Raw genomic sequence first — 16,862 nt, 5'->3', positions numbered from 1 at the left:
GAACACAAAATTGGTCCAAAAACCTCTCATGTTCAGCTGTTTTTTTGTAAAAAGATAACAATGTTAGCCTTTTCTGCAGCTAGAGGGCATATATGGTATCACTCTTGGCTGGAAGCAGTGCTTAAACAATGGAAAAAACACAAACTTTGTCCAAAAACCTCTCATGTTTAACCGTTTTCCACTTTTTCTTTGGTCATTTTAGCCTTTTTGGCCAGGGTGAAGGCCGCATGTAACTACGACGGTGTTTGCTAGTTCACCTTACATGCATTAATTTAATAACGTGGTGAGTAGGGCTGGGCGATATGACCCAAAATTCATATCTCGATATTTTTTACCTGGACGGCGATATAAGATATATATCTCGATATTTTTTTTAAAAGCCATAAAGTAAGAACAAAAAGAGAGTTCTTAGTCAAAGCTGTGTCCCAGATGTCACACAGGCACTTTTATTAACATAGAGCATAGATGTACATAAGATTTACTCAAAAATAAATTATGAGCATTTATTAAATAATAATGCTCCATAAATAAAAGAAAACAATGTTGTTTTTGTGCATAACAAAAAGCTCACAATTGTGCAGTCAAAATGTAAACTAAAAGACGCTGAGCATAGTAACAAAGACAGATTTCACAGCTGCTCTGTTCCCAACTTCTACTGTGTGACTGACAGCATTGAGTTTGAAATCCTCTTGTAACCACGTCTCTTAACAGGTGCCATTTATAGTCCTTACACACAGTAGGGTAATATTACGTTGAAGCACAGTACGTATCACTCCGCAAAGGCTCCTCGGTAGCCGTAATGCTCTGACAATCCATCAAGCGGTGCAGCACCATAGCTTACCAAAGTTGTACTAAAACATTTTTGACAGATTGCTGAGCGCTGTGTACCACATAAAATCGGTTCGCGGCCATCAAGCACAAACAGAATTCATACATAAGGCGCGCTGTCAACTTTTGAGAAAATGCAAGGATTTTAGGCTGTGCAGCGCCTCTGGGCTGCATGGCGTTAGCGTGGTTAGCTCGTTAGCGTGGTTAGCTAGCTAACACGTTTACGGCGTCCAGCCCCACGCACGGCGATGTGCAGTAACTCGTTAACGGAGATTTGCCGTGTCCATCTTGTCGCTTCCTGCAGGTGAAGCGATGGGGGAGGAGGGGCGAGGCCGAGTAACGTTGCGTAAAGACAAAAGTGGACGAAAGAGAGGCAAACTTGCGGCTCCACAAGTATCCGATTGTTCAGTCTGACGTCACTAGCCATGTCTGGGTCTAAACTCCGCTGCAGGTCCATATATCAAACGATCACTATGGCATTACTGAGAGTTGAAAAACTGTCTAAAGTCTTCATCTTTAATAAAATGATCAGCGTTCTGCTCTACCAGGTGTAACAATTGAGTTTAACATCCAGGCATCCATGAAAACGGAATTTATGACATTTAACGGAGTTAGAAGTTAGCAGGAAGTTAGCTCGCTAGCTTCTATCTAAATACAATATAGCATGTCCTGACTGCGGGGTTTTGGAAACAAATTAAAACGTACAGCTCTGCTATCACTTCCAACATAAATGAAGACAGAAAACTAAACAGCAGTGACGTTTGTAGGGCTACTGAAGTTTGGCTAGCTGGTATATAATGATAATGACCGCTAGCGACACAGCTATGTTAGCATAATATAAACAAGCTAACTTTTTTTCCACTCGATAAAAGTTAACGTGAGTGTTCTCGGTGGTCAGGAACAAATGTAATCGCATGGCAGGATGCTGTAACAGGACCAAACTTCAGCCAGGAGAACAACTGAGAGAATACGAGGTTAGTCCTTCATATACTGCTGCATGGGCTGGGCGGTATACATCCTAAGGTTTTAAAAACTGAGCTTAAATAAATGATTAGCGGTAATAAAAGCTGAGGGAGGTCAACAGGGATCACTGACTGTTTTAGGAGCTTTTTGAGATCAAATCGAAGAAAATACATAACATTAAACATGTTAACAACACAAAAGCCATATTAAACGCAGACTACTTTAGACCCGGAAGTAGGATTCGTCGCGTCATCATTGAACAACCGGATAATTATAACGTAACATAGACTATATCGATATAAAGGATATTGTCACACCTTATATCTCGTATAAAAATATATCGATATTTTTTAAAAACTCGATATATCGCCCAGCCCTAGTGGTGAGCCTACTCAATGTAAATTACACACGAACAACATTAAGCTACTCACGCAGAGAAGAACGGCTGCTGCTGCCATCATCATCCGTCATCATTTCTGCTACACTGGCAGGGCTAGGGGCCAGGACTCTCCTCTTCGGGTTTTTGGGGGATGTTGCTAACTCCGGGTCCGATAACAGGCACCACACCCGCAGTAGATGTGCTCGGTGTGAGGTCTCGCAGCAAGCTATCAAATACGGCGCATTTCTCGGCTTTTAAAAAAAACGCTATGCGTCGCCAGGTGTTTCATCAGATTTGAGGTGTTACCTCCTTTGACAGTATCACAGTACCAGCTTAAAGCACTTGTTGCAGGCTGCTGAGTTTGCATCTTTTGCTGTGAAGTACAGCCAGACTTTTGACCGCTTCGCCCTGGGCGTTTTTAATCTGTAGCTCTGCTCTAAAAGAACGTACGTACTCTCCTCGGAAACGTAAAATGATTGGCTAGAATCTAAAGTGTATCACAGCTCAGGAAAAATAAAGCACCGAAATGTGCTTTTCGGTCTGGTTACTACCGTTTATGTCAGAACCGATACCGGTACCCATCCCTAATTACAGGACAGTCTAACTAAACTTTCTGTAATTTTACACAATTATGATGTAAAAACACCGACACGTGCAGTTGAAATTGCACTTCTTAGGAGGTTACTAGGGAATTATGAAAGCCCGAGGATGATTTCCTTATTTCTGTAACAAAAGCAGAGGGTAACTAAAATCAGTAAAATAAGATGACAGGGAATTATTGTCAATATAAAAATCGTATGAAATTAAGATAAATTGAAAATTAATACATAGTTCGGTAAAAGTGAATGAATCTTTTAACTATTAATTTGTAAACTCAGTAGTCGTCATTGCTCAGGGATGTTTTTGTTATGGACACAGTAACAATCAAAGATCTGAGAGACACTTTTGTAAATCCAGTTGTAAGAAATGGTCAATTTGTTGATCTCCAAGGGATTGTTCCCAAGTATTTGGAAAACACCCTTGCACACAGGCAATCCTTAAGTTACACTTACATACCAATTGGGATTCTACGGAGCCCCCCAGGGGACATGGGAGAAAAAAAAATTACGGAGGAAAAAAAAAAAATTAGGGAGAAAAAAAAAAATTAAGACGAACTTTTGCGAGATCTCGCAAAAGTATTGCGAGCGCTCGCAAAAGTATTGCGAGATCTCGCAAAAGTATTGCGAGCGCTCGCAAAAGTCTGTACCATAGACCTCCAAATCAGCACTGAAACCTTAGAAACAACCACAGCGATGGAGGACACACACCCATTTGAGCGATTCATAGATTTTTACTTTGAGCTTGGACTAAACTATAAAGACATTTAAACTGTGCTTTGCATTAGACACAGTTTTCATATAAGCGAAAGACATCTGAAGAGAGTTCTTAGCGCAAGGGGACACACTCGCCACAAAGCGTACTCTGACCTGGCCGTCTTGGTTGAATTTATAGACAACCAATTGCAGTACTCTGGGCAGCTTCACGGATACCGATGGATGTACGCTAAATGCAGGGAACATGGACTACGCGTGAGGAAAGAGGATGTGCGCTTGGTTTTGAAGGAGCTGGATCCCCGAGGCGTCGCACTGAGGCAAGCAAGACGTTTCAGGCGGAGGAACTATTTTTCAAAAGGGCCGAATTTCATCTGGCACATGGACTCCTACGACAAACTGAAGCCATATGGCATCTGTATCAATGGTAGTATTGACGGTTTCTCGAGAAAAATAATCTGGCTTAATGCATACACAACAAATAGTAATCCGAAAGTGATCGGGGGGTATTACATAGAAGCGGTGCAGCGTTTAAAGGGCTGCCCTAGAGTTGTGAGGGGCGATCTTGGAACTGAAAATGGCCATGTTAGAGGCTTTCAGCGTTTCCTTGTGCCCGTGGCTCCTAACGACACCCCTGAGAGTTACTTGGAGGGAGCAAGTACCGCCAATCAAAGGATTGAATACTGGTGGCGTTTTCTTCGCAGCCAGTGTCTGGAGTTCTGGTTATCCTTATTTGCAGACATCAGAGACAACGGGTACTTTGATGGTGGGTTTCTGGACAAAAACCTCCTTCAGTTTTGTTGCATGGGACTCATCCAGGTGAGTTAATAAAATATGTTTTGTTGCGTGCCTGGATGCATGTGTGTGTGAGTGAGAGATAAAGGAAACTGAGGAAGTGAAACGTCTCCTGTACTCGTTTGTGGTGTTCCCATTATCACAAATGTGGAAGCCAACTGCTCAGCCTCTGTGTGGTGGTGGTGGTGGAGGACCCCCATCTTTTTTTTCGGGCCTCCGCTTTTTTTCTAGTGGCCATAACGGGTCACATTTGAGCATACAGAGTAAGCAAATATGTACTTGTAATGTGCTCAGATAATTTTAATAAGTGCTTACAGAAAGACAATTAATGTAGCCTCTAACTGCAATTGATTTACATGGGACAAACAGACCAAGCACTATGGCTCATAATACAATTACACCTTACCTGTTTGGACTATATTTTTATATTTCATTTTTACTTGCTGCCAGGAACGTTTGGGACCTGTTGGGTTGCACCTGCGCTCACATCACGTCACAAAATAAAATGTATAAAATAAAAAATAAAATATAATAAATAACGTGTTAAATGGGTGGAAATCCCTAGATCAATGTTAAAATTAACACTCACGCATTGACTCTGTCGGCTATTTTTTGCCATGCATGCTCCCTTTCTTTTGCAGCTGAGGCTGTGTTACTTTTTTTCTGCAAAATTTGCATGTTATCGGCATATGCTGCCATCAGAATTTCGGCCTCAAGCGCTGTAAAATACATTGACCGCGCCTTCTTTCCCTCCGTCTCCATGGTGACTCGCTTAATCTGTGCTCCACTAATAAGGGCTTTATGTATCCTCGTGCGCGTGCTTAACTTGGGGTTAAAGCAACTCCGCGTTGATTGAACTAATTGTTATCAGCCTTTCTGAAACCGAATATTCCGAGTTGGACAGTTCGGGGTTACTCAACCCTGAGTATCGTTTTTCACTTCCTGAAATAGGGCCCTGTACCAGGTTTAGGGAATGGAGAGACTTGCAGGAAGAAAGAGACAAGACAGGGAGAAGCGGGTGAGAGGAGCAGGGAGTAAATGAAATCAAAAATTGTGTAAATACTATAATTTAGGTTTAAGCAATCGGCCGCCTTAAGGAAGAGCTCAACAACCAAGACTACAGTAACATCTATGTTGTTTATGTTGACATGGCATATGAAATTTTCTTATCTATAATATTAACTATTTACAATTTGGAATTATTTCGATTGGGATATCAAAATAACTTACAAATACAAAATACAATGATCAGTGACATAAAACAAATTGATTATTATGAGGTGAGTAGATGAGCCAAGCAGGTAGTAATAAGACTAATAGTACTAATGTAAGATATCACAGCATAACAGTAACCGTAGTTAGTGTGTGAAACACTTGTACAGATGACATTAGGTAAAGTACATGATTACAAAAATGCACATGATTGTTTAAAAATAATAAATTGCATAAATCTAATAAACCTTCCTCTCAGTGAGTGAGTTGTCTCATCGTGATTTGCGTATATGTATATACGTACATGCGATCGCATTTCTTAAATTTCTGTATTCTTTTTAACAGGATGAGCTGGATGACACTGCACAGGTTTGGAATACACACTCCATCAGGCCATCAGCAAACATCAATATCCCCAGTGGTCGACCTAATGTAATGTATACATTACCTGAGCTCTACGGGACAAGAGACTTCCTTTGCCCCACTGAAGAAGAACATGTTGAAATGTGTAAAACTGAGTGTGTTTTTCGACTGACCAAACCATGTGACCCCGATGTATATGAACTGTGCAATATCATCATGACTGAGTCCCATCTGACTCCACCAACAGACTCATATCAGGCTGTGAACTTGTACATGCATTTAAGAGAGAACATCATGGCATTAGTGTAAATTGCATACACTGCAGCAGAGAACATTACTCAAAATTGACCTGTGATATGTGCGAAAGCTAACTTCTGGATGTTAAACAGACTGTAAACTGTAAGCTTTCTAGTACACAGTCATTTATGAGAATATCTTATATAGAAATATTTATTGTTGTGTTCCAGGAGGGTCAGTGAACTAAAGTATAAAGGGGAGTCTCTGCCTGTTAATGATATTCTGAGTGTTCTTTAGCACAAAAACACTGTAATGTTCTGTCAAATGTTATCAAGTTCCATGTCTATGTGTATTACTTCGAATTACTTTAACTGTGTATTTGGCTTGATACATGGATCAAAACATAAGACACATCTTAATTTAATGTGTTAGGAGTTTTAATGTACAGTGTTTAATCAGATAATGGTGGTTTATGTTGAGTATTTTGTAATAATTTTTAAATGGTGAGTTGGTTTTTATTTACACCATCTGTATTTGTTAATGATGGGAATGTTTAGTTGTTGATATTGGCTAGAATACTGTTTAAAATCGAAGAGATATGATATTATGCCTTGCTGCTTTATATATATTATAACGCCAACTGTCACATTGGCAGGCTACATGAAATGGTACTAAGGGGCATCATGATCTGAGAGGGGGCACCTTGGCATTTTTCTGAACTCAAGTTTCTCTGGCTAAAAATATAGTTATTTCATGTCATTTTTGCTTCTTTTTTTTTAAACTATTTATTCTGATTCCAGAAGAGCTTTAGTTTTTTTAATGTTGGTTAAACAAAACTGAAAAAATAAAGAACTAAATAGAGACCTTTTGAACTCTTAGAATTTCTAATAGATATAAACATTCTTTTTTTGTCACTGAATTTATCTGAAGCTTATTTTATCAGCTGAATAACAAATTCTTTGCACCCACCTGTTCTGTTGATGAACAGCAATTTCATTCGAATGCTATTTTTGCAAAACTCACCACTTCTGAAAGGATGATGTGTTGTTGAACTACCGGACAAATAAACTGAAATCTAATCAATTTCTAATTATTTTTGGACTATGTAGTACAGACAACTAAAAAATTGCAAATGACAAAAGCATATCGACAACATCTGTGTATTGACTGCCTGTGTTCCCAGGCACTTTAATTTCAGAGAAAGGTAGACAGAAGTGCATAATCTGTCAAAAATGTAGCAATACTTTATAATTAACCATATATACTATTTAATCTAATTAGAAATCCTGGCCTACAATCTTGTTTATCCTAGAAACTGTTAAATCTGATTATCATTGCTTGTTAATTTGTAATTATATAAGACAGTATAAAGAATTGTGAATCATCTGTATGTCACATTATGGCAAAGTCCTTTCAAAAAAAAAAAAAACTTGTGATGGCAATATGATTTTTAACAAAACAACTAGTAAACATTTTGGAAGCTAATCAAGGGAAAATAGGACTTATTGTTACAAGATGATGTTTATAGGCCACATCAGCTTTAAGAATTTGTAAACAGGGTCTTATCATTAACTTTCAATAACTTCTTTCGCAACCATAGTGACATTCTTTACTAATATTAATGGACTTTTCACCCTAAAATCAAATTTACAAATTTTTCTGTTCGCTAGCTGTAGTATTCCTTAATCCACATTGTTTTAGTGTGAGTTGCCCAATTTTAGAGATATTGACTGTACAAGCCTACCCCTCTCTTGTTTCACATGGTACTTAATGCTTAGTAGCAAAGTCCTTATGTAGACCTTATGTAGCTTCATGTTGTTTTTCAACAAGGAAGAGATCTCTACAGCTAATATCTCCCAAAACTAGGCAACTCACGACAAAACATTCTAGATGGATAAACAGCAAGCCAATGTGTGTCACTGCGGGGTATGCAGGTGTGTTGAGAGAACGTACCCAAAAGCAGACAAGGAGAGAGAGAGGACAATCAACTTAAAACAAAAGCGAGCCTTTATTCTGGCTGATGGCTGGAGTAAAAGAAAATAATGACAATGTGTACAGCAAATTTTGATGTGATCTGTCCCTCTAACGCTAAACACAAACCTTGTTTTCAACAGAAGTTAAAGATGTGGTCATTTTCAAAGAATTTTAAACAATAAAGAGTCCTTGTGAAATCTGACCTAACATACAACTAAACCATCAGAAAATTAAATTTGTGACTGCTTGTTATACGGCTGAATATATCAAATGCTTCAATGACAAAATGAAACAAGACAGAATTTATGAACTCAAGGATAATCATACAAATAAAAATTACAGCTCTAACCATTAGTACACTCATCAAGTTCAAATGATGTCCATTTCAAAGTAATTGCTGGAAAGGACATTGTCGAACTCAGGATAAGAACTGTAAGTGCATGGCACTTCAAGGGTAGCTCCACAGGTGTGAGCAACAGGCCTTCTGTTGAGCCCAGTTTCAGCATTAAAACACACCAAAATTTTGTCAACACATATCACAGAAGATCCTGTGCAGAAGTGCAGGATTTTTTCAGCTTTGGTTTCATCAGCGTTTTTAACATAACGCTGAAGATGGTTAAACGTTGTTTGTTCTCCGTGAGACAGCATGATTTTTGTTGCTTCAAATAGCTGCACTAGTCTTTTGCCTGTGGCCTTCTTTGTCTCATACAGAGATAACACACTTTCCTTGTCTGCCAGTTTCAGCTGCAGATGTGCCATGGGTGTGGAGAAGCAATCCATTATATACTTTGGCTCTTGGAGAATGGCCTTATGAGCCATTGTTTCAATGGCAGGCTGCATGTTGTTCTTAGGTGGTAGGAAGTGGGAACCCATCCTTGTAAAAAGGTCAAGCAGGTCCTCTTCATCATTTTCATCCATTGTGCCTTGGAGGGCCTTCTCAACAGCTGATCTCTCAACAGGAGGCAGATAGTTGAGAAACGATGCAATCAGAATGTCTACATCAACTGAGTCCATTCCGTGGATGCAGGCTAAAATGAAAGCCCTTGACAGCCTCACTGGAAAGACACCATGGTCTAGTAAGCCTTTCACCCATATCTGCCCAACTGCTTGCCATTCAGCCTCACTAAAGTCTGGCCTCAGCCTTGGAACTCGTTCATTTTCACCTTCACACTGTTCCAAAAATTGCTCCCAAAATGCAGTGTAAACCTCCCTTGACACCCCAGCATCATCAACAGCATTTTCATTTACAAAGTTCATCTTTAAAGTCACATTCAGAATGCGACTGTCCATAAATACAGCCAAAAGATCATCAACAACTTTTATCCTGCGAATTGATACATGTAGGGGGCTCTGTGGGTCTCCTGAATTTGATGGGGAAAGTTGGTTGCTTGAATCTAAACGCAAACCTTGTGCGATGAAATTCAGTCCATGGTCCTGAGTAAAAGACAAAACATGCACATTCCATAAGAAATGCAAATGAATTGTACAGATTACACAATATCAATGTTCTGAAAAAGTTTGAAATTTATTTGTCTAATTTTAGTGGGCTGTACATTCCCAAACCATGGTTGCACTGACAATTTATATATAACATTAACATTGTGGCCTGATGGATGTCCTTGTATGCCTCACAGAAAATTATACAAGTGTTCTTTACATGTATGAGAAGACTCACTTATGTGCAAAATAGGTAGAGAACACAATAGTGACACCAAAACAATGTCTCACTGCTGTGTTATGTAAATAATTTGATTTCAAGACTAAATTTCCTGTTTAATCTTATGTTAATGTAAAACACTGGAATTGTCTCTCAACTGACAATATCCTTTTAATTCAAATAGACCCACAAACTGCCATATCCTCAGAAAATAGCATGACATTTTTGGCATCTCTACAGTATGTAAAGGTAGGTGTTTATGGTTGCCTGAATTGATCCATCTTACCTGTGCAATCTGGGGTGCTTCCTCTTGTATTGACTGCATATGGGGTGTGGTCAAGCCATTAGCTGAAGACAATGGTAGCAGGAAACCATCCATAGGTAATCCATTTGTGTCGGCATTCTGAGAAGGAAGTATTGCATTAATTGACAACAGACACCTTAACCCTTCAAGATTAGAAGACTCTTCTTCAATCTTCTACCTTGGCCTATTCTAAGTCATGAATGTTCTTAAAAAGTCTGCAAAATATGTCAATAGGTATTAAGAAATAGAACAAAAATACACCACTTTATTTTCAGCCTACATGTCTCACTTACAAGAGTAAAAAGACATATTACAGTGGAATCCCACAGGTTTTTATCAGATCTTGATGTACTTATTGCTACTTAAAATGTTGTATTACTGCTGCAAAAAAATCAAGTTTTAAACAAACAAGAGATGAATTCTGATTAATAGAAATCGAGCAATTCTTTCACAGTACTGTAAGTTATTTCTTTTAAGATCCAAAAGAATATTACAGAAAATAACACACATGCTTAAATTTTGTCCAAGCAGGAATGCATGATCAGCTTTTTTAAAATCAGAACTATGCAAGTTACTGAATTTGATTATTAATAAATTTCCATATTTTGTCACACTTGAACCATATCAACCACAACTGTCCATGGTCTTACCTGTCTGAGATCCTCACTGTTGACATAATTCAGGGTTATCACGACTGTGTCATCACCATCTGCTCTGACAAGATCCTCTTCAGGATTCCATACAACCGTATCCGCTTCGTCTATGTGTGGAAAACGACATTCCAAATCTTCTGGAAGTTTGGCCCAGGACTCTAGTTTGAAGGATTTGTTAGGAACTATACTGGTCAGATCAATAATTTCAGAGCAGTGGTCAGGGAAATCATGATCACTTGAGTCAGTCTGCTGCCGCTGTCCCACGACAGTGTTTTTAATGTCTGTTGGGGTTGAATGCATATGATGGGATTTTCCTGGACTTTGTGTTGTCACTGCCTCACAGAGTGATTTCAGTTTTTTTGGATTGGGTTCCATCTGGAAATTGTGAATCTGTGAACCAGAAAACAAACACAAGACACAAACGAAAATAATTCAATTATTTTTTCAGCAGCCAGTCATTTTGTACATGTTAATGAATACAAAGCTGTAAGTCTTTCACAGATGTATTAAATGTACCTTACCACACAAGTCAACAACAAATTCCTGGAATAATTTCATCCTTCAGAAGTGCAAATATTCGTAGATGTACATAAAGCACTTGAATAAGACAACTCTTTATTGCAGTTCCACAGTCAAACCTAGTACAATAGTACAACAAAATTAGAAAATGTCGCATGTTACCACCGAGCACTACTAAACACAACAAAATACAGTAACTTTAAAGTGATCATTATTTTTAATAATAACTTTCTTATTTTAACAAACCTGTTTGCCAGTGTCACTGTCAGATGAATCCCCATGTTCAAGTAGATCTGGGACAAAATCATCTGTCTCACTGTCAAATCCAAGTAATGTCACCGGTGAATCTTCTTCAGTTATGCTGACAGAAAAATCCTCTTCAGATGAGGACTGAACTGTTAACAGTGTTTCATCTTTCGTGCAAATGTAAAATCTCAGGAGCTTCAATTTGGTTTGTTCATAAAGTTTGCCAACAGTGTCATCTAAAGCAATCGGATTTTTTTTTAAATCACAGATATCAATGACAAAGTCTTCAACTCTCCCTTTTGGCGAGTACCCATCTGGAAAAAACAGGTCCTTTCCCATTTCCAAAATCTTAGCTACAGTTGTAGTTTTTTCCACAGTTGCATGTCTTGTTCCTCCACCATTTCTGGTTCTCACTTGACGGTATTCATTACTGCTTAAATGAAGCCATCCGATTTCTATTTTTCTGCAGGTCTTCTCTGCTGCAGTATTTCTCTGTCTTGCCATCCCTTCACTTTGCTTTTGGAACACACCTGATGAACCACACAGCACTCCTTTGGTTTTTGATCTTACTTTCCGTTAGGGCTGCTCAATTAATCGAATTTTAATCACGATTACGATCTGGGCTTTCAACGATCATTAAAAATGACTGAGCCGATTATTAGCCCCTCCCTCATTTATCCGCTACACCTTAAAGGCCGGTACGTGAAAATATTGTCGGGCATAAACCGGTCCGTGGTGCAAAAAAGGTTGGAGACCCCTGATTAAGAGGACCCGAGGGAAGCTCGGAAAGCTAAGCAGAAGTTATTTAGAGAGTGACTGCCGTTGGTTGAAAAGAGTTAAAAAAAAAAAAAAAAAAAACTTCAGTGGTGTTGCACACTATTTTATATTATTTTTTTAAAGTCATTGTTAACCCTTTAAAGTCGGTCAGAGCAGCACGCTCCGTTTTGCGTAACTATTTTTAAATCCCTGTAGAACCTGAACCGTGTAAGCTAGCGCAATAATTTGTTTTGCATATGAAACCGGAGGAGTTGTACTTACATCTGATGCCATCAGCTTGTCCTCGGTCACGGTTTCGTTCCACATATAGCTTTGCAAAAACTGCATAAAAAGCGCTTGCAGGAACAAAAACATAATATTCCAGAAACACGCTTTGCCGATCCGATCAGCTGTTCGTAACACTTCCCACAGTGAAATGATGCACATGCTGTTTTCTTTGCAAATTTGCATCATAGGATTGTTTTTTGTTTTTCCTGCAGTATATAAAAATTGCTGTATCTCCAAAATAAAACTATGAAGACACTCAAAATAAATTTCCTGTGGTGGGAAACTATTTTTTGCAACTTTATTGTATTTAAAGTTTTGAGGGATAAACCTCTTAAACTTCTCCAAGTAGAAATATATGTAAAGAAAACAAAAGCGATTTTCAATTTTTTTTGTAGTTTATTGCACTTTTTTGCAATTTATGTAGTTACTATGCACTTAATGCATACATATTATTAAAATATGGGCTATAACAGTTGTATTGATGTATAGCAACTTGAAATGCTCCCACAAATGGCACTACAGCATGTAAAAAAATAATATAAGCTCTGGTGGACTTGGTTCTATAGTAGGTCTTAAAGGGTTAAATAAATATCGTCAAATAATCGTGATCTCAATTTCAGTGAAAATAATCGTGATTATCATTTTTGCCATAATCGAGCAGCCCTACTTTCCGTGCCGCAATTTTATCTCTTAGGTTCTGCAGAACAGTCTCTTTATCTGTGCTGTACTTAGTTTGTTGACAGAAGAACTGGACAGCTAGTCTGTCACCATATGTCCTTATGTATTTTGCCATTTGTCCATCAGTCATGACGGACAGCACTGCCTTATCCACCTGCAGACATAAAACATTAGAGAAATGGTATTAATATACTTTTACTCTAGGAAGCCACACTAGCACACATGGAATACTAACTGTATTAGAATAGAGTTCTTAATCACTGTTCATGATCATTATCAAAAGTTACTCTGTCAACTTCTATCTTATTACTTTACTGTTGCTGTGTTAGTATTAGTATAGTAATAGTAGTAGATATTTATATATGTTGGGAGAAAACCCTGCAAAAATAAACCCAGGAGGAATAGAGACACAATGAGACAAAGTTACTTTTTTATGCTTAACGTGTACACGGGTGAGCTGCTGGAAACAACCCACAACCATGGACAGTGGCTTGGCATTTTTATAGGCACAAATCACAGAGACAGTGAGAACAGGATAAGAAAATAATAAACAGATAAAATAAACAACTCCATATATGGTGCTAGTCTTGTCAGCAGAGAGCTGGGAGAGATAAAACAATCTGAAACAATATGTCCCCGAAACAATATGTCTTTGCTGGGAAAGTCTAAAAAGACACTTCTAAACTAATCTAACCACAGACAAAGGGCATCTTTGTACATTTAAAAGAAGGTAAAGAAACATAGAATCATTTTTCCTGTAGCAATATACTACGTTACTAAAAAATATTTTGCTAGTAAGGTATAAGTAAGGTAAGTTCCACCAAGTATTTTGTGCCATGCTGTCCATGTTACCATGGTAATGGCACAGCCAGATAACAACATCCAAATTCATGGGCTGCAACCTCTTTTTTTTTTTTAAACTGTATTTATCACATTGTCCAAATTCATGGGCTGCATCCTCCTGAGGACGCTTTTGTAGACCGATTATGTCACAGCGATGCACCGAAGGCTATCCAATTTCGTAGACTCCTTTTTTTTTTATTTGCACAGAAATGTACAACAATTCTGGCAATCTCTACAAAGATTCTATTTTAAATTCGTAAACTCCTCCGAATGCAGCAGACAAATGCGTCCTCCTTTTCACCTATTTTTTTTTTAATTATTGAACTTTATTAAGAAACAGTATACAGAACATGTATACAACCAGAACAAAATTAACATATGCCAGGGGGTGTAATACAAAGAATTACATTCACTTTTCACCGAATTTGAAGGATGGGTCCGGTGTGTGCTTCGTGGCCCATATCCCAGAATTCAAAGTGCGGCCCAGCCAAACTCCAGTTTCCGGTAATGGCGGCCGTTAATAAGTTTTAAAATGAGCGTTATTAATCTTTCTGGGTCACAAAATTTTTTTAAACACATTTCAGGGGAGAACGTGGGTGTATAAACTTGAAATATCTTCTCAGTTTATCAAGATATCGCATATTTGCAAAAGTGCTTCGACGTTTTCCTTGATGTCTGTTACCCACCAGCTCGATAGGTAGCCGAGAGCTCAAGGGTCACTAAAGCCGCCAAGAACGGCACAACTCGCGGCATATTATTTTCAGATCACCGCGGACTTTAGCTACTCAGGCTAAACTTAATATATAAAACACTTAGACAACCTAAAAATGTTAATGTTTGGCTTTTTTCAGTGTTTCATTTGTTCGTGAGTAAAACGGTTTGGCTGAGATTAAAGTTATTAGATTAAATTCGATAAAATAAAACTTTATTAATCCCCCGGGTGGGTTCCACATTGGTTTTACAGCGCTTAATCAACGTCACACAGAAAACTGATTAAACAGAAGTGCGAGATGGTCGAGAATTTACTCCAGTGTCGTCTTATATTTTAGATAGAAAGGAGCAGACGGACGAGCTTATTACACTCCACCGAGACAGCGGTGACGCTAATCAGAAGGCTAGACCGTCCAATTTCCCCAGCCGTTCTGAGAACCCGGCCCACGTAGACCACGAAGCCCGAGTCCTCGGGAGGATGCAGCCCATGAATTTGGACACGATTTGAAATTTCAAAACATATGTGCACTTAACGAGTTATGTTTAATGAACCTGAACATATTTACAAGAATTAACATTAAAGGCCTGCATATACGACCTCGGTTTTTCAACAAGTTACTCGCCTTTTGAACCGCGGTGTTTAATGCTTTGTTGAACCGCGGTGTTTAATGCTTTGTTGTTTATACTTTGTCTTGTTGCATGTGCATGATGTCGTCGTGTGGGACCTCTCTTGACCGCAAGAAATGTTCTAAATCCTCCTCCATGTCCGCACCGTATGGAGCCCCGTACCGTAGCACCGCACCCTTCAACTGAAACGCTATCAAAAAGGAGCGGGATCTTTTGCGAGATCTCGCAATACTTATTGCGAGCGCTCGCAATACTTTTGTGAGATCTCGCAATACTTTTGCGAGCGCTCGCAATACTTTTGCGAGATCTCGCAAAAGTCCGTCTTAATTTTTTTTTTCTCCCTAATTTTTTTTTTTTCCCTCCCTAATTTTTTTTTCTCCCATGTCCCCTGGGGGGCTCCGTAGGATTCTGCTAATTATCTAAGTAGCTGAAAAACTGATAGCTGATCAGTTTCACTTATTTAAACAGCGATTGTACTTTTTAACACCAAAAATGGAGTTTAGTCTTCAAGCCAATCATTCCATTCTTTGATCATTTTTACAGAAAAGGTAAAAGCATTTGAAACTGTTATGACACTGTATATTGTTCTCCAAAGCAGATAATGGTAATTTTTCCTCTGTGTATTTCAGCAAACTGTATATGGTTCAGGAGCTCAAAAAATAACTTCAACCATATTTAAGTGCGTACCCACAGGTGTTCCTCAAGGTTCAATCCTAGGTCCTCTTGTTTTCTTTGTATATTAATGAGTTTCCATCTGCTTGCTCTGGAGCTAATATGTGTATGCAGATGATGTAATAGTGAAACTGCTGCTAAACAAGCGTTACGTCTGAATCATTCTCCTTTTCATTTAAATGCATCTAAGACAGCGTGCATCTTTTACCAAATCAAGTGGAAAAACCAAAATCAGGATGTTCTGAGTCAAATGTTTAGATATCAACTCTTAATTAAACTTTAAGTCCCAAATAAAAAAAAAAAAAGATTTGTAATATAGTTTAATATTGACAACTTAAATATATATGAAATACGTTCATACAGCTTAAGTTACATACATTTTGTCCTCCATATTATTTTAGTATTATTTTGTTCAGCTCAGTTCCTTTACTCTTCATATAATAGATGCATTAAAAACCCATATCATGAGTTTAGTGCATTTATCAAATACATGAATTTGCATCTTTAATTAAATCAATTATGAAACAATATAGCTCCTCATTGATTTAGTTCATTACCACCAGGATAAAAAGAGACCAAATTACACATTTGAATAGAGAGGGCTATATTATTCCTTTAAAGGATGTCTGGTCTTAATGCATTTTCTGTAAAGGCTGTGCAACAGTGGAAGATCACACCCATTAGTTTCAAAGATCAGAACACATTTTCAATGAAAACTGAAGACTGTTGAATGATAATGTCAGTACTGAGCTAAGTTTTACTTTAGCCAGTATGTCCCTTCTCCTTATATAAAATTGATGCGTTCTGATTCTAGTGTTCTTTCAAGACCCAAACTGGGACTACAGCT

The 16,862-nt window shown here is 38.2% G+C and overlaps 2 protein-coding genes across 3 annotated transcripts; one reads left to right on the top strand and one right to left on the bottom strand.

Annotated features, from left to right (window-relative positions):
- Positions 1–1,749: 1,749 nt before the first annotated feature.
- LOC146547385 (uncharacterized) lies at positions 1,750–7,081 on the top strand. Its single transcript, XM_085265095.1, has 2 exons — positions 1,750–4,299; positions 5,833–7,081. The coding sequence occupies exons 1-2, from the start codon at positions 3,706–3,708 to the stop codon at positions 6,157–6,159; spliced, it is 921 nt and encodes a 306-aa protein (XP_085121221.1). The 5' UTR covers positions 1,750–3,705; the 3' UTR covers positions 6,160–7,081.
- A 1,062-nt stretch (positions 7,082–8,143) lies between these two features.
- Positions 8,144–15,596, bottom strand: LOC146547384 (uncharacterized). 2 transcript variants are annotated; one of them, XM_085264662.1, is made up of 6 exons: positions 15,403–15,596; positions 13,147–13,316; positions 11,441–12,005; positions 10,673–11,065; positions 10,005–10,121; positions 8,144–9,495 (listed from the first exon to the last, which is right to left on the bottom strand). In XM_085264662.1, the coding sequence occupies exons 1-6, from the start codon at positions 15,478–15,480 to the stop codon at positions 8,431–8,433; spliced, it is 2,388 nt and encodes a 795-aa protein (XP_085120788.1). In that variant the 5' UTR covers positions 15,481–15,596; the 3' UTR covers positions 8,144–8,430. The 2 variants fall into 2 exon arrangements, with proteins under 2 accessions (XP_085120788.1, XP_085120789.1); XM_085264663.1 differs by lacking the exon at positions 10,005–10,121.
- Between the last annotated feature and the right edge of the window lie 1,266 nt (positions 15,597–16,862).

The sequence above is a fragment of the Mchenga conophoros genome, linkage group LG23 (assembly GCF_057382185.1).
Source record: "Mchenga conophoros isolate Kocher_MC1m ecotype Shallow Benthic linkage group LG23, M_conophoros_male_GT1.1, whole genome shotgun sequence".
Lineage (NCBI taxonomy): Eukaryota > Metazoa > Chordata > Actinopteri > Cichliformes > Cichlidae > Mchenga > Mchenga conophoros.
The sequence above is the reverse complement of the archived record's forward strand: the minus strand, read 5'-3'. Positions and strand labels throughout refer to the sequence as shown.